The following is a 23516-nucleotide window of genomic DNA, read 5'->3' on the forward strand; positions in this document are numbered from 1 at the left end:
CAAAAGTTAAAAAATACGATAGATTGTTCCCAACTTGGAGAAAATTAGATGGAGTTAGAGCGAAAGAGAGGCAGGCTTCTAGTTCCGGTTTAGAAAATAAGTTCCCCAATTTCGGGGAGAAAGTGGAAAGGAAATGCAGCAGCAATCGTATTTTTATCTGAGCCAGTGGCCGCGGAAGGGCGTGGACACCAGAGGGACAATGTCCCAGCGGTTATTTGATGTCCCTATTATCTGCCATGTTATACAAACTTCTCCCTCCCCTATCCTAAAATGCTAATGTCCCCACAGCTTCCGCGGCCACTGATACGACGCAGCAACAGTCGTAGCTTTATGCGGGCTAATGGCCGCGGAAGTTGTGGGGACAGAGGGGCAATGTCCCCACGGTTATTCAATGTCCCCATAATCTCCCCATCTTATACAAACCCTTCCCTCCCCTATTCTTCAATCTTAATGTCCCCACACCTTCCGCGGCCACTGAATTCCGCGCTAATGTTTTGGTCGTACAGGAACAAAAAGAACCTTACAATTTTTAAAATTGTTTAGACCCCTCCTTCCCCTATCCCGTAATGTTAATATCCCCACATGTCCCCCACAGCTTCCGCGGCCACTGAATTCCAAGCTAATGTTTTGCTCGTACAAAAAAAACGTAAAATTTTTACCCTTGTTTAGACGGACGGGACCACGTTCCATGCTGCGTTCGGGAAGGAGTGCCCGATATCTGCCAGGATTTATGTCGCGGAGAGTACACCATAGTCACTGATAATGTTAAGACACATTTCTCATGTCCAACATTTATCGAGAGAAGTAAGAAGAAAAATCTTTACACTTTCTTCACACGCTTTTTTAAAAGAAAGTATTTCTACACTTTCACCACTTTCAATTTCAGCCCTCGCCTGCATTGCTGATGGAGTTGGTAAGTTTAAATCAAGTTTTTTCTGCTCGAATTCAATTCTAAAGTTCAACTGGAAAATTGACCTGGGTCATAAATATGTCAGTGGGTTGAGGGTGTGTGGAGAGAGAAAGTTGAAAGTGAAAAGTTGTCGGGCTTACATAGATCAGAATTTGGAGAAAGCAGGATTTTTAATAAGCTACTAAATCAATTGGTCATATAGTTAAAATGATTTGATCACTTGTATTTGCATAATTTGCATGCTAATCCAGTTAATCTGGTAAAATTAGCAATTATTTGAGATCATGGTAAGAGTGTGGAGAAAGTGAAAGTGAAAAGTCGTCGCACTTGCATACGCGCAAAACGTAAAAATTTGGAGAACGCATTTTTTCTTCATTTTCTAATAATTCTCTAGATTAATTGGTCACATAGTTCCATTTGCATAATTTGCATTTTAATCTAACTAATCTTGGTTAAATGCCAAATATAACAATTTGGAGAAAGCATCTTTTTATCATTAATTTTCTAATAATCCATAAAATCAATTGGTCCCATCCCATAGTTCAATTGGTTTTAAACTAATTGATCACTCGCATCTGCATGATTTGCATTTTAATCGGGTTAAATTAGCAATTACTCGAGATCATTAGTGCATCGCGTGTATGGAAAGAGATGAAAAGTCTATTAGTTGTGGTGCAGAGAGAGAGAGAAATGAATGAGGTCGCAGATAAAGGGCACTAACCATGCTTCGTACATAAGTAGCTCAGCACGACCACCTTATACTTTCCTTTAGCCTCACAAACACCAACCGACGAACGAGGCAACCACCATCATATATTTTACGGCATTACTTCAACCCACTGATTTCACTCCCAGTTCATCACTTTCACCCGTTTAGCTACTCGCTTGCCAGAAGCTGTAGTACGGACGGACGAAGTGAAAGCGGGGAAAGCTATTAAGTCCACCTCCTCCTCCTTGTGCACAATCCTTCTGATTGCCGACATTCCATTCCAACATACATGCATGTGTACAGGGCCCGCGGAAGCGTGGGGGCAAGAAATTAATTTGTCCCCACGGTCTCGTGAAACTGAAGTACAAAAACATCGACTCAAACTATTACTTAAAATTTATAAGGAAATCCTGCAATAGTGTTGACTTTCCATTCAATTTTAAGTTAAGATATGTAAAATATGCAATTTGCATTGTAACAATCAGCAATATTGCAATTTTCCTAAATTTTCTTAAATTTTCATTTTCATCGAAAGTTTTGCATTTTTAAGTGTCAGATTACTGTACATAATCATCCCAAGATTTTTGTATCAAGTGCTGGATTTGTTTTCAAAAATATTTTTTTAGCTTGAAAATAGGCAGGAAATTTTCCTATTCAATTTTGATTGACTAATGCCAGAAAAATATTCAATTTGTATCGTAACAATCGGCAATATTTCGATTTTCTTAAATTTTCATGAAAGTTTTGCATTTTTTAAGTTGTCAGATTACCGTACATATATACAATCCTTCCCAAGATTTTTTTTTCAAGTGCTGGATTTTTTTTCGAAAATATTTATAGGCGAGAACATTTTCGCGAGAACTGTAGCAGCGAGCGACGTGTGTGTAATGTCCCCACGGTCTAAATTATCTTCCGCGGCCACTGCATATGTACGAGCAAGGACTACATAGTCGCAGTATATTTGCGAGTTCAATTCAGCAGTTGTTGAACCAGAGTGTCCACAGTTTGTTACATTTTATTCACCCGAGCAGTTAGTTACTTTGTGAGTGGATGGAGGTGCAGACTAGCAGAGAGAGGAGAAAGTAGCGTGGAGAAAGTTGTTGTAAGTGCATTGAATGAAAGTTGAAACAGACAGTTTGATTTACGAGAAGTAGCCGTACTCTCATAAATGTGTGGCGATGAAATGAAATGAAATTTCACTTGCTCCATTCACCCAACCCCATATTTTAAGTGGTTGAACGGCGTGTAATGCGGCAACCTGGATGGTAAATGAAATGGTCACCAAACCAAATGGATTAAATAACCGTTACAATTTTTCTTTTACAAGGGGGGAAATTGTAGGAGTAAAAGTTTGTCGGTTAAAAGATTCATGGGTGGGGAATCAGTTTACTGACAAGGGAGACTGACCAGCGGTTGCTATCCGATTTTGAGAAAATTAGTGTAAAGCGATCACAAATTTGGTTAGTATGAAATTTGCGGAAGACACAATCTCCCAATGGACACGTCTGGCAGAGATATTTGCATCCGAAGAGGAGAAAGCGCGCAGTAAATTTGGAAAGTGTAAAATTTGTCGAATTTACTGTGCGCTTTCTCCTCTTCGGATGCAAATATCTCTGCCAAACGTGCCCATTGGGAGATCGTGTGTTTTGCAAATTTCATGCTAATTAAATTTGCGACCGGTTGGCTCAAAATCGGAGAGCACCCGCTGGGAGACGTCCCTTGTGAGGAGTTGAAAGTTTAAAATTACTGTTCAATGCAGTACGTATTTAGTTGAACGGAAGGCTTTTTACTGTTTGTCTGTTTTTTTTAATGACGTAACTTTTTACAACGTGGAATTGTAGGTTGTTCAAGTCAAGTGAAACATTAAAAATTAAATGGCCATTTAACATCCTGTCTCCATTAATCTAACTTTGTGCAAACAAAAGTTACGAGAATGGGGAATACGTATGCAGGCGACAACTTTCGAATAAAATGTCATCTTTTATCTTTACTACGTACGTATCTCACCCCAGTGGCCGCGGAAGCCGTGGGGACATTAACATTGTAGGATAGGTAAGGAGGGGGTTTACATAAGATGGGAGATGATGCGGACATCGAATAACCGTGGGCCATTGTCCCTGTGTCCCTCTACTTCCGCGGTCACTGAAACCGGCGACATCCACATGTGCGGGCAGTAGCCGCGGAAACTGTGAGGACATCTGGGGACATTTCAATTGTAGGATAGGGTTTATATAAGACTAGCGTATAGCCCGGCCAAGGCCGGGTTCTAGAGTTCCAGTGGGGGGTGTGCCCAAAGCGAAAAATCCGTCATACTATATTTTAAATAATTCCCAGTGGAGACTTTGTCATACTACATACATACATCAGACTGAGGGTTTGCCCAAGTCATACTGCATTTTAATTAACCTGGTCACAGTAAAATTTGATTCCCCCCTGTGGGAGTAGTTGAATAGCTAATTACTTAAATTCCCGTCGCGTGGGAGTAACTGCATAGCTAACTATTTAAATTCCCACGCTTCACGCTCCCGTTAAGTTCCATAAACCCCGTTAACTTCTACAATTAACGCCAAGCTATTGACGGATTCGGATTCAGCGTCAAAAATACATTCGAATTGATATGCGACATCACGAATAAGCCAGATTTGGACACCACGGTCACGGCGAGGTCACGGGGGCCTCGCAGGTCAAAACCATTGACGGCGTTGGATTCAGCGTCAAAAATACATTCGAATTGACATGCCACTCGCTGTGGGTAGAGTTTCTCAAACTAAAATAATTAATTAGTAGTGTTTATCACGATCACTTATCATGATAACCACTATTGATGAGTGATGTATGTATGTGGGGTGTACATGTTCATGTATTCATTTATTCATGCAGTGCAGTGCATGCATGCAGTGGTTGCTCCGCTTCCTTCTTTGTTTTACTGTATGGGGCAATTTGCATTGCGAAGACGGACCCAGGGACCCAGGGATCATACTAACACTTTATTAGAGTAGATGGGGAGATGATGCGGACATAGAATAACCCTGGGAACATTTTCCCTCTGTCCCCACCCTTCCGCGGCCACTGTCTCGCTCTCCATACCGCACAAAAATTTATGTATGTACGTATTTACTGCGCTCCAAACCCAAGAACACGACCCACTAACGAATGTAATGGTAGAACTCGATCTGGAAGTGGATTTAATACACCGTTTTTCTCCATTAATTTGCAGAAATCCTTTCCAGCGAGCCAGTAAACTTGGTGGCACAGGTGTGTAAGATAAACTTTACTTTGTTACTATGTATGTATGAAAAGACATATGGGAGATATCAATATGTAATCGTAACGTGTTTGGAAAATTAGCATAATGTTTTATTAACCACCAATTTCTTTAATTCCAGGCGATAAGTCAGTCATCCATAAATGCGTCGTGGTTGGCACCCGCAAAAAATGGGGACACAGGTAAAATATTTATCTTGCTTTCTCCTTATGCACTCTTAGAAAACTGGTATTAAATCATTACTGACTGGAGTACATTTATTTATGCGTGACTCTACCGGTACTGGTAATAACAGAGATTACAGTTTAGTTATGTTGCATTAATGCAAAATTTACCAGGAAGAAACAAACTATTACCAATCCGATATGAAGTTATTAACAAATCAATACGAGTACCAAATTTTTAACAGTGTGATTAAATATGCCACTAATTGGCTAATTCTTTACCACAAATTACTACCAATCCGGTAAGAAGTTATTACCAAAGAATAAAAATACTTATGATTCTACAAAATTTTTACCAGCGTGGTTAAATATTTCACTAATTACTTATGCACGTTTGAAACCTTTATTTCACCCGCAGTAACGGAATACGTCGTCAATGTTACAACACTTCGAAGCTATGACCCGCCATATACCGGATTAGGCTACGGTCCAGACTCCAGTAGCAGCATTTCGGGGTCATCTAGTCCAAATGTCAGCATCACAACGTCCGTCTCAACAACCACGTCGACAAGTTCGGTCAGCATCAACCACCGCGGAAGTCATGGGATTGATATCTCGTCCGAGGAGAAAGTGGAAGCTTTCATGAGACAAATTAAGGTGAGATTTTTAAAAATGATGATCAAAGCAACTACCGTAAAAATCCAAATAGTAGCAGGGTGACTTATCATAATTTCATAAATAGCGTTAAAAATGACGAAAAAAATTACCGTAAAACTTGAAATAGTAGCCATGTGGCTTTTCAAAATTTTAGAAACTAGCGTATAAGCCCGTCTCCCGCCGGGCGAGAGTGAATTTGATGTTAAAAATTCCACCAATTAATATTATTGCTTTCTCTACTTTCACTTGCGTCACGGAAAATTATTTTGCTTCCGTTGCAGACAAACATTTCCAGCTTATAATATAGAAGAAGTGACACTGAAATAGTTCCGTCAAGGATTTTACAATTACTAGCCCCTCGGCTACTATTTGAGTTTTTACGGTACATACATACGTACAAAATATGTTCTGAGAAATGAATGAAATTGAAAATTCATTAATTCTCTTCTGATGCCACCTGGTTTTCCAAAAATAAAAAAACGTCGCTTGCTTATTTCATATCCAATTATTCATCTTTGAAATTCCAATTGTGTCCTTGACAGGTGAAAATGTGGGCTTGGTCGCTACCCCACCGTTCCATTTATTACTTTTACTTTTACTCGTTTTCTTTCTTCTTTCTTCCTTTCGCTTTCTCTTTTTCTACACAATTTTCATTTTGAGATTCAACTAAAATCTGGAATTGATTTGATTGCCCCCTGTTAAGGCGATCAATCTGTTTCATGGGATCGATTTAATTATGTGGATGTCGACCTATTTTTCCTCTCCCTTTCCTCGCCCGCTTTCTCCGCTCGAAAATAGCGTCGTCGTACAAATCCTTCTTTTCATTATTAGTGTCTGTCGATCCGCTTCTCCTTTGTTCCGAGTGTTTGGTCGATTCCGAATTTCGATTTGATTTGATTATGATGGATGGAGTACGTTATGTTTTGTAGCGAAGGGAGGGAGAGTGAAACAGGCAAAGACAACGAGGTTACAGTTATGTGGGCAGTGGCCGCGGAAGCTGGGGGGACTTCGGGGGACGTTAATATTGTAGTTTGGGTTTGGTTTGTGCTTTAATCATGGATAACGGGGAAGAAAATCCAGGAAAATTCCAACGGAGTGTAAACAACCGACCCTAAAAATGGACTGAAATTCCCGAAAACGTTCCAAATTTCTAAAAAATATCTTAAAATTTCCTGAAAATTCCCGTAAATTTCCTCCCGTCTTCCCGGCAAACACGTTTGCACTTTTGCACCACGAACCTGCGCATTGTAGGATACATATCCATGCATTGTAGGGGGACATGGGGACATAGCCCCTCTATCCCCACCCTTCCGCGGCCACTGATTCTGCATGTAGGAACATACGCAACATGGAATGGTTTCATGTGGCGATGAAAAAAGACACGTGTTAAAGATAACCAGGAATAAGTTTCTCTCTGACATGGGTGGGAAAGCATTAAAGCGAATGTCGTGTTATTATCGACATTCTCACCAGGTCACCGTGTCACACTTTTGGTTCCTGGGAGGGAGGAGGGCATGCAGTCGAAATGTGAATCGTTTCCTCGCCCAAATTGTGTAAACATTTACGGTTTTCCGTTTTCAGTTTCCTGTTTCTCTCATTCATTTGTGCCAAATTACAGTTTGTTGTACTTCCTCACGACTTAAGGATCCTTTATGGATGACATTTAGGCAGGAAGGGCGTTGTCTTTGGTTGGTGGTACATGTTCATTCATTTTTTAAGGTTTTCTTAATGCGACCCGACACGTATGTATGTATGTTACAGTGGCCGCGGAAAGGTGGGGGCAGGGGGGCAATGGCCTTACGGTTATTCGATGTCCCCTTCATCTGCCCATCTTATATAAACCCGTCCCTCCACTATCCCACAATGTTAATGTCCCCACGGCTTCCGCGGCCACTGTATCTATGTACATATGAAGAAATGGATGCATGTATGTTTGCAGTTTCGATTTCTAAATGATCGTACATAAAACCCATTTACTTATTTATGTAAGAAAGTAGTTTTTTATAAGGTCAATTTATCATCCGCCTTTTGTTGGTCAGATTTTTATTGTTATCTTGTTGTATAACTTGCAGGTTCATGGGGATTTGACGAACGTGTTGATAACACAGTTGCAGCCGTTCACCATGTATGAGATATCAGGTATGAATTTTATCTATTTAGGAGGGGAGGTTGTGTACTATCAACTCCCGGATCTCGATGCCCTTTGGATATGTGGTAGTGTCCCATGAATGAACAAGAACCCTGAAGTGGTTTGATTCCATGGCCACATTTGCGCCCGCCACACCCACTCAAAGGTGCCCAAAAATCGCTTTCACTCTAGCTTTCACTCATTCAAAATAACGCCAAAAATCCAATTTTACTCCGATTTTTAAATTTATTTCACCATTATACTCCCAGATAGTTGCTCTCTTATATACAGCATCAAACTCAACTTTTTTGATGATTATCTCGCAGAAATAATTTGTTTTGTTGATTTCCACAACAATGCTCATTCAGAATTTTAAATTTTAAAAATACTAAGAATTCCAAAAAGTTGAATTTGATGTTGTATATAAGAGAGCAACTATCTGGGAGTATAATGGTGAAATAAATTTGAAAATCGGAGTAAAATTGGATTTTTGGCGTTATTTTGAATGAGTGAAAGCTAGAGTGAAAGCGATTTTTGGGCACCTTTGAGTGGGTGTGGCGGGCGCAAATGTGGCCATGGCATTAAACCACTTCAGGGTTCTTGTTCATTCATGGGACACTACCACATATCCAAAGGGCATCGAGATCCGGGAGTTGATAGTACACAACCTCCCCTCCTTAGTTACAATGGAGGTCTCCCAGCGCATGCTCTCAGATTTTGAGTAAATTAGTGTCAGTCTGTTACAAGTTTAATTAGTGTGAAATTTGGGAAAGACACGATCTCCCAATGGGCACGTTTGGCAGAGATATTTGCATCCGAAGAGGAGAAAGCGCACCTTAAAGTCGACAAATTTTACACTTTCTAAATTTACTGTGCTCTTTCTCCTCTTCGGATGCAAATATATCTGCCAAACGTGCCCATTGGGAGATCGTGTCCTTCCTAAATTTCATACTAATTAAATTTGAGATCAATTTACACTAGTTTGCTCAAAATCAGAGAATATACGCTGAAAGACCTCCATTGTTAGCTACCAGCAAAACCCAAAATTAATAATATTCATACCGATTTTTTAGTGATTGCATTCAACATTCATGGTCGCTCGTTACCCTCCAACCGCGTGCGGACGCTTACCTTGGCACCTGGAATTGTTCGTCCAAATTCAACCACACCCCCAACCCTGCCAGACATTCAGACGTGCTGTATCCAAAGTGGAGTCAACTCTGAAACGTAAGAAACTTTCTTCCTGGGAGGAGAAAGCCCCGAAAAATTATTAATGTTCTTTCGGGGCAACGGTCATTGCTAATGATGGGAACATGATTCGATGATTCTGAGCCAACACGGTGTCACGCCAACCCCACGAGGCATCCTTCATAATAATTTAATCCGCCGCATCAGTGGCCGCGGAAGCTGTGGGGACAAGGGGACAGAAATTTAGGGAAAATTCTATCTTCCACAAGCTTTGGAATTTATTTGTTAATAAGCCCCTCATGCTCCTATCTCACAATTCTAATGTCCCCATATGTCCCCCCACCTTCCGCGGCCACTGTTCCCTCAAGACAATCAGGGTGGATTTATATCTGAACCCACAATTCAATTCTTTCTTACTCCATCGTGTTTGGGATTTCCCTTCTGTTTTCCTTCCGCTTTCTCTTTCTCTTTCCCCTCCTCGATAAAGAATTCCGGCCATTTCACAACATTTAATTTGACACGCAGTTAGTCAGTTAGTTGGTTAGTGTTTAACTGAGCGTGAAAATTTCGTGTTGTTCGGAATGATAATCTTCTTATCTTGGATGTTATGTTATGTTGCCATTTTCTTTTTTATACGATATCCCTCCATTAAATCAACTTTCTCTTTCGTTGATGAGACATTTTTTGTGTTACTTTTTGTTTTTAGTTGTGTAGCCAAGCTGTGCGACCCCAGGAAGACGACGACCCTGGAAATTCCCGACTTGATGATTTGCGCCCCCTGGACACCACAAGTTTTCAAGTGTCTGGCCGATGGGAAGGATCACACGCCGTGTTGTCGTGAGTAGTCATTCATAAACTTACAAGGGAACCTTTTATCAAGTTAGGCTCGGATTGTGGGGCGAGTTATGTCAAAAAATCAAGCCAAAAATTAGGAATTGGATGGCACTTATCTTACCGTTAAATGGCCCCTAGGAAGTAAAATATGACCAACAATGTTCAATTTACTAGCAAATTTTCTCTGGTTTTTCCATCACGGAAGGAAATCAAGGAACTTTGCCACCTAATATTTTTCTTTAAAGGGGCCATTCAACGGAATGATAAGCGCCATGTGATTGCTAATTTTTAGCTTGATTTTATGGTATAACTCGTTAGAAAATCTAATTGTAACTTAAGAAAAGATTCCCTTGTTAACATTTATTCGTACAGGTCACCGTGTCAAGCTCTTATCTTGCTCTTAGGTGAAAGAGGTGTCCCTTCCCCCTGCTCGGACCTTTGTTCCGGAAATGTTACCAAGTTGGACTACCATTACTTCAAGTAAGCAATTAAATAAATTAGATTTGCATGTAGATGTAGATGTATCTCCTTAAATGAATCAAAACCCTTTCCTCTTTCAAAGAAAATAGTTATCTTATCTACGTCATCGCTTCCTTCTTAGTTCCGATAACAAAGGAAGTGTCAGTGAGACTGACAAATTCGCAAATCTATAATCTAACTTAATTATGACTTCATTTGCCTTTCTATTCTCTTCCTGGGTTTGCATTTGAATGTCAGACTTACCTACACCCACAGTCCTCCGTCCAGACCAGTGGCCGCGGAAGTGTGGAGACATAGGGACAATGTCCCTACGGTTGTTCGATGTCCGCATCATCTCCCCATCTTATACAAACCCATCCCTCCTCCATCCTGCAATGTTAATGTCCCCACGGCTTCCGCGGCCACTGATCAGACACACCACCCACTCCGTGCCAACTTAACTTTCTCGCCTGCTACTACATCTTCTACTCTAGTTTATTTTATAGTGGGAAGTTTTCTCATCTGCAAAATGTCGTAGGTAGTTTATTTTTAACCGAAACCAAATCAATCAAGAGAGTGGATGAATGGAGAAATGAAAGTGTACAGGATTCAGAGAGAGGAACTTACAAGGGAGGTCTCCCAGCGGATGCTCTCAGATTTTGGGCAAACTTGTCACTTAATCAGAAATTTAATTACTATGAAATTTGCAAAAGGCACGATCTCCCAAGGGGCACGTTTGGCAGATATTTTTGCATCCGAAGAGGAGAAAGCGCGTAGTAAATTTAGAAAGTGTAAAATTTGTAGACTTTACGGAGCGTTTTCTCCTCTTCGGATGCAAATATCTTGGCCAAACGTGCCCATTGGGAGATCGTGTCTTTCGCAAATCTCATCCTAATTAAATTTGTCATCGATTGACATTAATTTGCCCAAAATCTGAGAGCATCCGCTGCGACACCTCCATTGTTAGCAAAGCTACATCTCGTCTCGAAACCTGGCCGGCTGAGGATGAGAAAGTCGAGGAGGAGACAGAGAGGAGAGAATCCCTTTGTCAATAATGTAATTCCGTTTCACTTTGGTTTAGTTTGCTTTGCTAAAAGGCCAACTTGAAGAGAATATAAAAGGGATTGACGAGTTTCAAAATTATTGTTTTACAACTCCTCTCTCGCTCGGAGATGAGAAGGAAAAGAGATATATTTCGAGATTGTCATTCTTCTTCTTCTTCTTCAAAGGAAAATTCTTTAAGACGCAGTAGAAATTGAGCACGGGGAAAAAGTCGACGAATAAAAGTTGAAGAATAAAAGTGTGCAGGGGCCGCGGAAGGGTGAGGACAATGTCCCCACTGTTATTCGATGTCCGCATCATCTGCCCATCTTATATAAACCCCTCCCTCCCCTACCCTACAATGGCAATGTCCCCACATGTCCCCACGGCTTCCGCGGCCACTGAATCTGTGTGATCCAATTATAACATAAATCTGCAGAGATAAAAATATCTATCGTCATCTTCTCTTCTTGACAAATGATGATCATCGTGTTATGTAGTTCTAGATGGTGTCTGGATTTAATAGTAATAACTTCTTGGCTAAAAATCCAACTTTATTTAGCCCGAGTCAGGTTATTGTCAATAATTGAGCATAATACAACTTTTTGTATTTTTCGACAAATTCTGCTTATCTTCGAAGTTGATTTCTAATTTTGCATATTCTACATGTGTCCAAAAATGCAAGTCGATTGGATAAGTTTTACGAGCTTAATCGATAGTCAGACCGACATACAAACACGACTGGCCTGACCCGGGCTAAAAACCCACAGATATATTTAGCCCGAGTCAGGGTGTTACTCATAAATAATTTTGCATATTTAACGTGTGTCTAAAATTTCAAGTTGATTGGATAAGTTTTATTAAACATAATTGGTAGACAGACAGACTGACAACCATGACTCGTACATAAGCCCTAATTCGGGCTAAAAAAATGAAGTAAACTTTTATACGAAATTTTACCCTCGAAATAAACGCTAATGAGTATGTTTCCACTACATGTACTTTTTTTTATGGGGAATTTACTCAAGAAATAAACGATAAGTACTTATCAATATTTTTTTTATTTTTTCCCAGGTGTCTCCGTTACATGTCCGAGTACTCGAACTGTCTCATGGACGGGTATGGCGTCCTGCCCTCCGCGCCGCGACAAGTCCGCGTCTCCAATGTCAACGAGGACTTCGTCTTTATCCACTGGTCACCTCCGGCCGTCCTGGTGGAAACCGTGACCGGCTACAATATTCATTACAGACCGTTGGGAACATTCGAAAATTTGTATACACACATCAAAAATGTTCATTCACCGTACATTTTAGAAAATCTGTACGCCAACGCGGAATATGAGGTGAGTAGGACACGATTTAAAATCAGTGGCCGCGGAGGAAGGGTGAGGGGACAGAGGGGCAATGTTCCCAGGGGTATTCAATGTCCGCATCATTTCCCCATGTTATATAAACCCTATCCTACAGTTGAAATGTCCCCAGATGTCCCCACAGCTTCCGCGGCCACTGCTTGCACATATGGATGAACTTTAAATGTCGCCGGCTTCAGTGGCCGCGGAAGTAGAGGGACAATGTCCCCACGGTTGTTCGATGTCTTCATCATCTCCCCATCTTATATAAACCCCCACCCTTCCCCTATTCTAAAATGTCCCCACATGTCCCCACCGGCTTCCGCGGCCACTGCCACTAAAATTATCCATCATTCCTGCCCACTGAGTCGTATTTCTTTTTAATTGAGCATTTCCAAGTACATTCCGATCTATAAATTTTGATCTATAAATACGGAAAAGTTGAAATTCGCAATGAAATGGGGAATGAATGCATCACTTCCTTTATTTATTGGTCGTTTGAAAAATTAGAGTGATTACGAACGAACGCGAGCCCTTTAAAATTATCTCCTCGCTGCACACGCAAGTTGTTGACTATAGGCTTTTGTTTGGTTTGGTGTGCACGCAGGGGCCGCGGAAGCCGTGGGGACATTAACATTGTAGGATGGGGGAGGGAGGGGTTTATATAAGATGGGCAGATGATGGGGACATCGAATAACCGTGGGGACATTGTCTCAAGCTTCCGCGGCCACTGTGCGCACGATAAAGTGAACGAGTCAGTAGAGCATGTTTTAGACCTCGTGGTTTCAGTCCGTGTGGAGAAAGTCGACGAGACTAAAGACTCCCAAAAGACTAACAAGAACACGACCAAGTGAGCAAAATTAAGAGTAGTTGGCATCCCATTTCTCCTACATTATTGCCCTCTTTGCTTGGTTTGCTAGTGGTATTGGCAAGAGTGGAATTTTGAGAGAAATTTACTTGATTTGGTTCTCGGTGAAAGGAGTGGAGTATGTATGTATGGATGTACATGAACAATAAACAAGTAACTAGCCAGGGTTGCGTTTTTGACGTTACAAAACTGTAAAAAAAATTAGAAAATATGAAAAAGTGCTGCCAAGTTCTTTGTTAACGATTTTTCTGCCAATTTATTCGTAGATCTGCGTATAATCTCCCATTAATTTTGAGCATTTTACTTGGTCTGTAATACCACGCAATTTAGAAAAACTTTTTATTTTCGCATATTTTCTTGTGAAAAATTTTCTAAACCATGCCGTACACCGATTAATTACAAACCGAAATGTTTAAAATTAATATATAGGAGATTACAAATACTTCAACGGATCATCGAAAGATTCAATGACAAAGAACTTGTAATATTTTGCCCAATTTTCTACATATCTTCCACACTTTTGAGCATTTTAGGCGTCGAAAAATGGTTAAAACCAGACTTGCATTCTTAGTCGGACCTGGCCATCCTGACCCCGACCAAGATTGCAAGTCTGGTTTTAACGATTTATCAACCTGTAAAATGTGTCCAAAAGAAAACGGCAAAATGTTCCAACTTCTGCATTATTGAATCTTTCACTTGCAAGTCGGATTTAAATCACAGCGAAACCCTGCAACGGTTTCAACCCACCACCACCACCACCGTTCATCTTAATTAGCGCAGAGTACTGTGTATTGAATTGAGTGCATCCCAGTAATGATTTCTGTTTTCCTTAATTCAAGGTTTACGTGGAGGCCGTTAATGATCACGGTGTGAGCGAGGCGTCCCAAAGGGTCGTGTTCCGAACGGCAAGTCAGAACGAGAAAAATGCAGAACTCGAAGCCAACTCGAACCTCTACAACGAAACGGCATGTTGCGTCTCGGTAAGAAGGAATTTCCCAGAATTTTTTCAATCTACTCGCTCCGCTACAAAGTTGGAAATCGAATTTTTGTCAATTGCAATGTAACCAATTTCCGTGATGAAATGTGAATTGTTTGCGGAGAGAGTTTTTTATTGGAGAAAGTTGTGAAAGCTATATCGTCAAATTTGACTGAATAAGCGCTTCAGAAATTTTCTTTCTTCACCCAACTTTTTATTCGGCTTGTAAAAGTTACACAATTTTTGATCAAATTACTTTACATCACTTGATAAATAAGACTGTTACTAAATTCGCCAGATAAATTAAGTACAAATTTAGCTTTCACCGGAAATGTTTATCAAATGGAAAGTAATCTCGCTTTAAATTTTAATATTCCTTTCTCCTTTAAAAATAGCGATTTCACTTATTCACCGGATAAATTAAGGACAAATTTAACCATTTAACTTTCACCGGAAATGTTTATCCGGGGAGAAAGTAATCTCAATTTAAAAACTTTATATTTTGCTCTCTTCCCTAAAAATAGGCCGGGCTAAGTCCGACGTGCATGCCATTGTGCAGTTATGAGGGTAAGAAGACTATTAATTTGCATTAAATCACTTATTAAACGATTTAACTATTTATATTAAATTTTGTTATTTAGCGTCCATGAGTGACATCAGGACCCTCGCGTTTGCCTGCGCGTCAGAATTTCACACCATATTACGCTGCGCTGCCGTAAGTAAAATAATATTGTAATAATATATGGGGAGATTGCGAATTAAAGGTTTTTGCACAAAAATTTTCAAATGCAAATACTAAATTTATCATTGTCGTAAATGAGAAAATTTACCGTTTACGTGCGAACTTAGTGTAAAAATCCTGTCAATTAAATTGCCCTAAATTTAAAATTCAGTAATGAGCTTCTTAAATTGTTAAATTTATCATTTACGCCAATGATAAATTGAACGATTGCGTTTGGAAATTTTGTGCAAAACCTTAATTCGCAATCACATTGTCGCATGGTTTGGATAAGTCTTAATTATTATTCTTCACAATCTTGCTCTAGGGAGGAAGGGACCATTCTACTTGTTGCGGTAATTAACAATTTCATTTAAATGTCTATTAATACATTTCAAGTCAAGTATTGAATCTGTCATGTAAAAAATTTTACATGCAGCAAAGAGAGGCGTCACGGAATCCTGCATTGACGTCTGCTCCGCCAAGGTTCCCGATTCTTTGAAGTTCGTTGCAGAAAATTGTCTCCCCTTTATTGGAAACATTGTCCAATGTTTTGACTCAGGTATTTACATGCGTCATTGATAAGAAAGTATTTTATCTGCTTCATACTGCGTGGGTCTTGGAGGAGTCGTATTTTTATTCAAAATGCTTTCATCGCTTGACGAATTGGAACAGACGCCTGTGGCGTGGCACATGGATAATCATCTTTGTCAAAAAAAACTTTGACCTTCACCATATGCCTCGGGACGACGACGACGAGAGCAGTGTTTCGGGTGAAAGTATTAAAAATTTGGAAAAAATAACGGGGAGAAAGTGGTTTCTTGCAGGGAAATATTTTGCCCTGCAAGAAATGCAAGGCGCGAGAAACTACGACCCGGCGCTATAAATATTTCATATAGCGCGTGGCTAGATGGCGCTTATTTCTTGCACTTTCTCCCAGTTTCTTGTACCTCGTACTTCTCCCGTTTCTTGCTTTGAAGTGCAAGAAATGTAACAAACCTGCAAGAAAGGAAACACTGGGTGAAAGTAGTCACTGCTGACCCCGTGTTTCGGATGAAAGTAGTCACTTGCAAGAAATAACGGGGAGAAAGTGGTTTCTTGCAGGGATATATTTTGACTTACAAGAAATGCAAGGTGCAAGGAACTACGCGCCGCGCCGCTATACTTCACACGGCGCGTGGCTAGATGGCGCATATTTCTCCCAGTTTCATGCACCCCGCACTTCTTTCTTTGCACTGCAAGAAATGCAGCAAAATCCCACCCGAAACGAAACACTGAAGTGAAAGCAGTGAATGAACAAATGTTTCATACATAAATTCTTCATGTCATTCCTTTGAACCACGCAGTCCTGACTGACACGACTAGATAAACTTGGCCTTATAAATTTACTCAGCTTTCTCTCAAGTTCTCAACCCAACTTATTTTATTATTTCTTTGTTACATAGGAACTGAAATTATTCCTCCTGCTGTTGAAGAATTCCACGCATTCTTGGTAACCGATTCCTCCGTGGGTGTGGCTTGGGACCCTCCCGTCGGCTATAACGTGACTCAATACCAAGTCTTCTACCAGTACCAGAATCCCGCATCAAGTCTGAGCAAACCCTCTGATCTCAAATCGGTTCGTTGCCTTATTGGTCTTTTGTCCAGTGGCCGCGGAAGGGTGTGGACAGAGGGACAATGTCCCCACGATTTTTCGATGTCCCCATCATCTCCCCATCTTATACAAACCCATCCCTCCCTTATCCTTACATGTTAATGTCCCCACGGCTTCCGCGGCCACTGAAGAGATATTCCATTTGTTAAGAGAGACATATATATGTACAATGGACGCGGAAGCATGGGCCCAAAAAAGGACAATGTCCCCACGGTTTTTCGATGTCGCCATCATCTTCCCATATTATACAAACCCCTCCCTCCCCTATCCTACAATGCTAATGTCCCCACGGCTTCCGCGGCGACTGATGACCGCAGGAGAAAGTTGACGATTTTCACGTCTCATATTTCCCTTCCAGGTGAATGTCACTGATACATCGACAGAAATCACGGGCCTGGATAAAGACTCGATGTACAAGTTTTACGTCGTGGCGGTGAATGAGCATGGGTCATCGGTTCCGTCGTCAATGGTGCAACTTAAGGTGTCTTCAACGGGTATGTGCATATTTATGATGAACTTTGACATTTATGCGTGGATAATAAGTTACAAAGTGGCAAAATAGACCGAAATATGAGCAGATCTATCCTTACTTAATCTTCCTAGTTTTTGCACAATATGCAAATACCTAAACTGCAGCAGTACTCCAGGAAAACTTGACATTTTTGATGCACCAAGATGCAAATAGTGTGACCTTTGACCTCCCTTACTAATCCGATTGTTTAGCGATCTGATTATGTGACAGAAAAAGTCTGTCTGTGTCCACTATGTATGTACATACTTGACGATATGCTGGTTATTTGACACTTATCAAGTTAGATAAATGAATTAGCACCCTTCTTAGATATTAGATACTCGACTTTCTTTTTGCCGTCGCCCACACATTTGTTACTTATTTAGTTTCAGACAAAGGAGGAGGCACCCACCTTACGTGAAATGCCCCACCGTGATATTCGGCTCAATTTTTGATATGTTGTACATTTCGACGTGGCGAACAAAAAATGTATTGGTCCCTAAGCCCTAAGTGACCTGGTTTGACCGGAAACAGAGGTCAAAGGTCAGTGCACTTTTTCGCTCGAAACCCCAAAAACCGTATATTTTTGGAAAGCTACGGACCTCACAAGTCCGAGTATACACCATACTTGGGTCAAAGGTCAACCCTTGACCCTTCAAGGCCAATCCTTAACCTGGCGAGGTCAACCCTTGACCCATCGAGGTGAAACATGTCATTGAGGCAAGGTAAGATTTTTGGGGAAAAGTGGCCAAAGTACATTTCTGATAGGATGACTGCAGCCTTGTTGGAAAAGGTCATTATTTTATAGTTGGTTAATACTAACATTTGGGTTTATTGATCTTGATTATGTAGCGTTAACCAACTATAAAATAATGACCTTTTCCAACAAGGCTGCAGTCATCCTATCAGAAATGTACTTTGGCCACTTTTCCCCAAAAATCTTACCTTGCCTCAATGACATGTTTCACCTCGATGGGTCAAGGGTTGACCTCGCCAGGTTAAGGATTGGCCTTGAAGGGTCAAGGGTTGACCTTTGACCCAAGTATGGTGTATACTCGGACTTGTGAGGTCCGTAGCTTTCCAAAAATATACGGTTTTTGGGGTTTCGAGCGAAAAAGTGCACTGACCTTTGACCTCTGTTTCCGGTCAAACCAGGTCACTTAGGGCTTAGGGACCAATACATTTTTTGTTCGCCACGTCGAAATGTACAACATATCAAAAATTGAGCCGAATATCACGGTGGGGCATTTCACGTAAGGAGGGTGCCTCCTCCTTACATAAATATTAGATTACGTAACAGTTCAGTTTCAGCCGATATGAAACTTATCCTTAGTCAGATGCGAAACCCGACGTGTCTTTTTAGAAATTACTACATCATGTAGGGTGTAAAAGTGCACAATATCTTGAGAAAAGCGTCGGTGAAAAAACCCACATTATCAGAAGTTTGTTCTTTGTGTCGAGTCGTCCGAAAACTTTTGAGCTTATGTAGAAGCTACATATCTGACAATAATATGATATCGAAAACGCGTCAGTAAATTGTTACTGGTGGGCTTGTCTCAATTATTTCTTCTGATTTGCAGCATTTGACGGAAGCAAGATTCCCGGAATTGTGTCAGGTAACAAGATTTTTGTAAATCAAGCTTGATGTGAATAAATCAAATCAAATTGATATCTGAATATTAATAGTTGACATTTAACACTATTTTTGACCATATATTAATTTTATCATTAGCCCCCCACGGCCTCGTCGTTGCCGGTCATGGAGCCACGTGGGTCCAGATAGTCTGGCAGCCACCAGCGATTGCCCATCCAACGGATAAAATCACGTACAAGTAAGTATCGTCTTTCTTTGTTTGAAGTAAAATGTGACGAATTTCGCTCCGAATTTGTGTTGTGATCCCCGTAATTTGAAATTTGTATCGGGTTTTCAAATTTCCTTTGAACAACCCTCGAGTTGAGCTGTAAAGAGTCCGGAACAAAGAATCAGCCATCAAACTTTCTCCTTGTTTGTTTGTTCTCTTGCACTCAAAGAATGTTTACAACTCAAAGAAAAATCGTTGATTTTTTGAATATCTATACAAATGTCCAAAGAACAGTGGCCGCGGAAGGTGTGGGGACATTAACATTGTAGGATGGGGGAGGGACGGGTTTATATAACATGGGGAGATGATGCGGACATCGAACAACCGTGGGGACATTGTCCCTCTGTCCGCGGCCACTGGCTCCAGATCAAGAGGCGTCGTGTTGATCGAACACTTTTCCAATCGAATATTTGATCCCTACTTTACCCCCACTTTGTCTACAAACTTGTTCAAATTACCACCTACGGGTTATATAAAATGTGCATAACATGACATCCTTACTTTCTCCGCAGAGTGTATCATCGCGGGGTGAAGGAGTCGGAATACCAGACGAACGAGAGTTCCGTGAATTCCGTAACTTTAGACGGACTCAAGCCCAACTCGCAGTACATTTTGTATGTCACGGCCCGATCAAATGACGACAAAGGGGAATCTCAAGCCTCTGAAACATTAATCGCGTGGACCGACCCGGCCCACTCTCCCTTTGTTGAGGTACGTATTGCATTTTTTGTTTGTCATTTTATTAAAGGGCGGAACCTGTTTATATGTAAGATCGTTATGTCCGTCCGTCTGTCCATTGGTCCGATAACTCGTGAAGGAAAAGATATAAAAGCTTGACATTTTGAACGTGAACTCTTAACGTTGGGGAGACTTCGATAATGGTGACTGAGGTAACACCCTTCAAGGTCAAAAAAGGTCAAAAAGGTCAAAACGGTCAATAAAGTTTACATTGGATATATATTTTTTGAGTGGAAATTTAACCCCAAATTCAATAGTGACCTCCATTTTGACCTCAAAGGTCACAAAATTTTAAATTGCATACATATGTCACAAATTTAAAAAAACTGACACGTCCGTCGTCAATTTTAACAAATTTTGGAGGGACAAAAACAATATATGATTTTCATTTTGACATATGACACTACTTTCACCTCTTGGTTACATGCGTTTGTAACGGTTTATTATATACAACGCTTTCTTCTCCTTTGCAAAAAACCTTGAGATGAAAACACCACTTTGTTTCCTTCCTGTTCGCTTGTTGTTGTCCTCGACTTTCTCCTTTGGACTTATTGAAATTCGAGATCAAACCAAAAACTTGGCACGTTTAACATTTTATTTATCTGATCCTAACATTGATCCATTTCATTTTATTTGAATTCACAGCCTCCACGAATCCAACCTTTGAATCTGCTCATTGAAGGGAGGTCAATGACGGTCGTGTGCGTCGCACTGGGCGACCCGACGCCCAGCATTTCCCTCTATATTAACGGGAAGCTGATGAAAACGCAGAAAAATCGACATTTGACTCAAGTCGTGGAGAATATTACGAGAGATATGGGTCCGTTTTTCATATTTAAATTTGGCTTTTAGTGTATTTTTTACTTATGTTTTTGTCGATGTGTTTAGATATCGTGTCATGTTACGCGGATAATGGCTATGGTAAAAAAATTACAAATTAAATTGCAAATTAAATAAAATTTCAGAAATAAAACTAAATTTTGTATTTTTTTAGGGACTCCAATGCAAGCTGCCAGAAGAATCCAAGTTGCACGTAAGTTATATTTTTATGGTTTTGAAATACATAAATATCGTCGCTGTTCGTGGAAAAATTGTCGGTCGAGAAACCGTTCGGAAACGGAAGTTGTCACCTTCAAAAACCAATCAGAAACATAAGATTTCAGATGAAAATGTGGGGAAAATGATGCGACAACTTATGTATCCGACAGGATTTGAGGGCGACAATTTTGGTTTCCGAACGGTTTATCAACCAACAACTTTTGCACGAACAGCAACGATATGTATTCACATTATTTATGTACTGCAGTTATTTAATTAATTTTGCGTATCACAGATTTGCCCAGCATTTCCGGCTCCGACGTGACTTATGCTTCTCTCGGAGATTCGGCAAGTATTGAATGTTCCGTGGTTGCATTTCCAGGTAATTTTTGTGTAGCTTATCATAAGAAATGTTCCGAAAGTTAATATAACAAATAAGAATAAGAAACGTAATCACTTCCAGAGCCCAAAGTAGCATTTTGGAGATCCTCTTTGGAACGTATCCCCATCGTGAACGGGGGAAATTTCCGTATCGAACATGTCGACGATGCACCTCTGCCATTGTTGGACGTAAGAATATCTAAATTTTCAATGCTTTTTATCCCGGCGAAATATGTATGCTGATTTTTTTCGTATTTTATTTTGATTTTAGCAACCACACAAATCGAAATACGTCCTAAAAATTATGAACGTTTCTGAAGAAAGTATCGGTAATTACTCGTGTCATGCTGAAAATGCGATTGGAGAGATGTCCAAGACATTTATCGTCAAAACGAGAGATCTTCAGGTGAGGTTACGGTTGTCTCTCTAATTCCAGTGGCCGCGGAAGCCGTGGGGACATCGGGGGACACTGCCATTGTATGATTAAGGGAGGGACGGGTTTATATAAGATGGGCAGAGACGATGCGGACATCGAACAACCGTGGGGACATTGTCCCTCTGTCCCCACACACCCTTCCGCGGCCACTGTCTCTCTCTAATTCAATATATTTCTTGGGAGGGTGACACCACTCACTTAACTTAACTTTTTCCCTACTTTCTCAGGACTCAAGTATGAACATCACGGAATGCTGTGTCAGGTTAGTAGTTGGCTGTCTTAAATAAGGTTCCATTTGATTTTACCGTGTCATATTTAATTCTAACTTTACTTCCGGTTTAGAGAGAAAGTGAGCGAGGGGTGCATGGACGCTTGCTCCTTTTTCAGTGACATTGAGTCCATCCTGGATAAACCCCAGTGCCTCCCAGACTTTGACAAATTGATGAAATGCTCCGCAGGTAATAAATTAATATGGTTTGGTAAAATGCTGAATCAGTAGTAACTCTTACGGTTTTGCGCAGATGGACGTGATCACCGAGCATGCTGGTAAGTGTGGATGGTGTACAAAATAAGTTTCTGAATTATGGGGAATATAAAACCTAACGTTTTTTTATTTGAATGTTTCCTTTTTATATATCAGTGCTAACTGGGGAGTCCCTCGAAGGTGAGTACCGCTTAATGAGTTTCTTAAAATTATTTTATATTTCCTAAAAATACACATGAAATTCATAATATTTTTTGATGTCCTTAGGTGCCTTGATTTGTGTAGAGGAGAACCCGTCTCCCTAAATCCTGATCTTTGCATTTTACAAAATTCCAAGCAAATTTTTAGCTGTTTTAAGGAAAATAGAGGTACGCAAATGAGTCAACTATACATTTCTTTTAGACAAATTTTTCTAAGTTTGTCGTCCTTTTGCAGATAAATTACCTGGACCACCACAAAACGTGAAGGTGGAAGTCATATCAGACACGGAAGTAAAAGTGAGCTGGGAATTCCCAACAATTAATCCAAACACTGCGACTGTCTACAGGTAGAAATCCGCATAAAATTACTCCATGAAATCAGAAATCTTCACTTAAATTTTGACAAATATTTCTTGCGAATTTGCAGAGTATTCTGGAGACCGATCGGCCAAAAACTGTCCGAACGACAAGATACGCAAACGACCAGCTTACGAATCGCCAACTTGAAGCCGGGTCATCACTACGAAACGGTAATTAAAGCTGGAAATAATCGTGGAACCTCCATTCTCACCGAGCCAGTTGGATTTACGACGGAAAACAATTTTATCGCGTCTGCTAGCACCGGTAAAAAAAGATTTCAACGTATGTAAAAATAACTAAATTTTTGCATTATAAAAATGTTTGCAAATTACAGCCGGAGGATCAAATGTAGCGCTCGGATTTGGAATTGCGTTCCTTGTCTGCCTTGTCCTCGGGGCGGCGGTGGCCTCAGTATGGTTTATTCGAAATCGTCAATTTGGTCTCAAGCCGCCGGGTGCTATTGCCTTTGAGAATCCATCTTATATCCGGGAAACTAATCCCGATATCCATGTAAGAGTTTATTTGCATAGTAAATTTATCCAGTGGCCGAGGAAGTGTGGGGACAGGGGGATAATGTTCCCACGATT

General features: G+C 40.5%; 1 protein-coding gene across 2 annotated transcripts in view; it reads left to right on the top strand.

Annotated features, from left to right (window-relative positions):
- LOC110856191 (Ig-like and fibronectin type-III domain-containing protein 1) overlaps nucleotides 1–23516 on the top strand; it is a 95184-nt gene that overhangs the window by 69109 nt on the left and 2559 nt on the right. For both annotated transcript variants that reach the window (XM_022104659.2, XM_035856891.1), the window contains 34 exons: nucleotides 670–804; nucleotides 887–913; nucleotides 4837–4874; nucleotides 5006–5066; nucleotides 5467–5705; nucleotides 7778–7844; nucleotides 8907–9060; nucleotides 9728–9858; nucleotides 10260–10335; nucleotides 12430–12697; nucleotides 14411–14551; nucleotides 15072–15114; nucleotides 15189–15262; nucleotides 15594–15621; nucleotides 15705–15827; nucleotides 16711–16883; nucleotides 17278–17413; nucleotides 19011–19046; nucleotides 19163–19262; nucleotides 19805–20003; nucleotides 20676–20850; nucleotides 20919–20951; nucleotides 21025–21063; nucleotides 21364–21450; nucleotides 21532–21638; nucleotides 21721–21855; nucleotides 22113–22147; nucleotides 22228–22343; nucleotides 22407–22431; nucleotides 22526–22549; nucleotides 22637–22737; nucleotides 22805–22916; nucleotides 22997–23193; nucleotides 23264–23439. In XM_022104659.2, the coding sequence (XP_021960351.1) occupies nucleotides 670–804; nucleotides 887–913; nucleotides 4837–4874; nucleotides 5006–5066; nucleotides 5467–5705; nucleotides 7778–7844; nucleotides 8907–9060; nucleotides 9728–9858; nucleotides 10260–10335; nucleotides 12430–12697; nucleotides 14411–14551; nucleotides 15072–15114; nucleotides 15189–15262; nucleotides 15594–15621; nucleotides 15705–15827; nucleotides 16711–16883; nucleotides 17278–17413; nucleotides 19011–19046; nucleotides 19163–19262; nucleotides 19805–20003; nucleotides 20676–20850; nucleotides 20919–20951; nucleotides 21025–21063; nucleotides 21364–21450; nucleotides 21532–21638; nucleotides 21721–21855; nucleotides 22113–22147; nucleotides 22228–22343; nucleotides 22407–22431; nucleotides 22526–22549; nucleotides 22637–22737; nucleotides 22805–22916; nucleotides 22997–23193; nucleotides 23264–23439 (3611 nt within the window). The remainder of the gene's footprint in view (nucleotides 1–669; nucleotides 805–886; nucleotides 914–4836; nucleotides 4875–5005; nucleotides 5067–5466; nucleotides 5706–7777; nucleotides 7845–8906; nucleotides 9061–9727; nucleotides 9859–10259; nucleotides 10336–12429; nucleotides 12698–14410; nucleotides 14552–15071; nucleotides 15115–15188; nucleotides 15263–15593; nucleotides 15622–15704; nucleotides 15828–16710; nucleotides 16884–17277; nucleotides 17414–19010; nucleotides 19047–19162; nucleotides 19263–19804; nucleotides 20004–20675; nucleotides 20851–20918; nucleotides 20952–21024; nucleotides 21064–21363; nucleotides 21451–21531; nucleotides 21639–21720; nucleotides 21856–22112; nucleotides 22148–22227; nucleotides 22344–22406; nucleotides 22432–22525; nucleotides 22550–22636; nucleotides 22738–22804; nucleotides 22917–22996; nucleotides 23194–23263; nucleotides 23440–23516) is intronic.

This window comes from Folsomia candida, unplaced genomic scaffold, assembly GCF_002217175.1.
Source record: "Folsomia candida strain VU population unplaced genomic scaffold, ASM221717v1 Fcan01_Sc015, whole genome shotgun sequence".
Classification (NCBI taxonomy): Eukaryota; Metazoa; Arthropoda; class Collembola; order Entomobryomorpha; family Isotomidae; genus Folsomia; species Folsomia candida.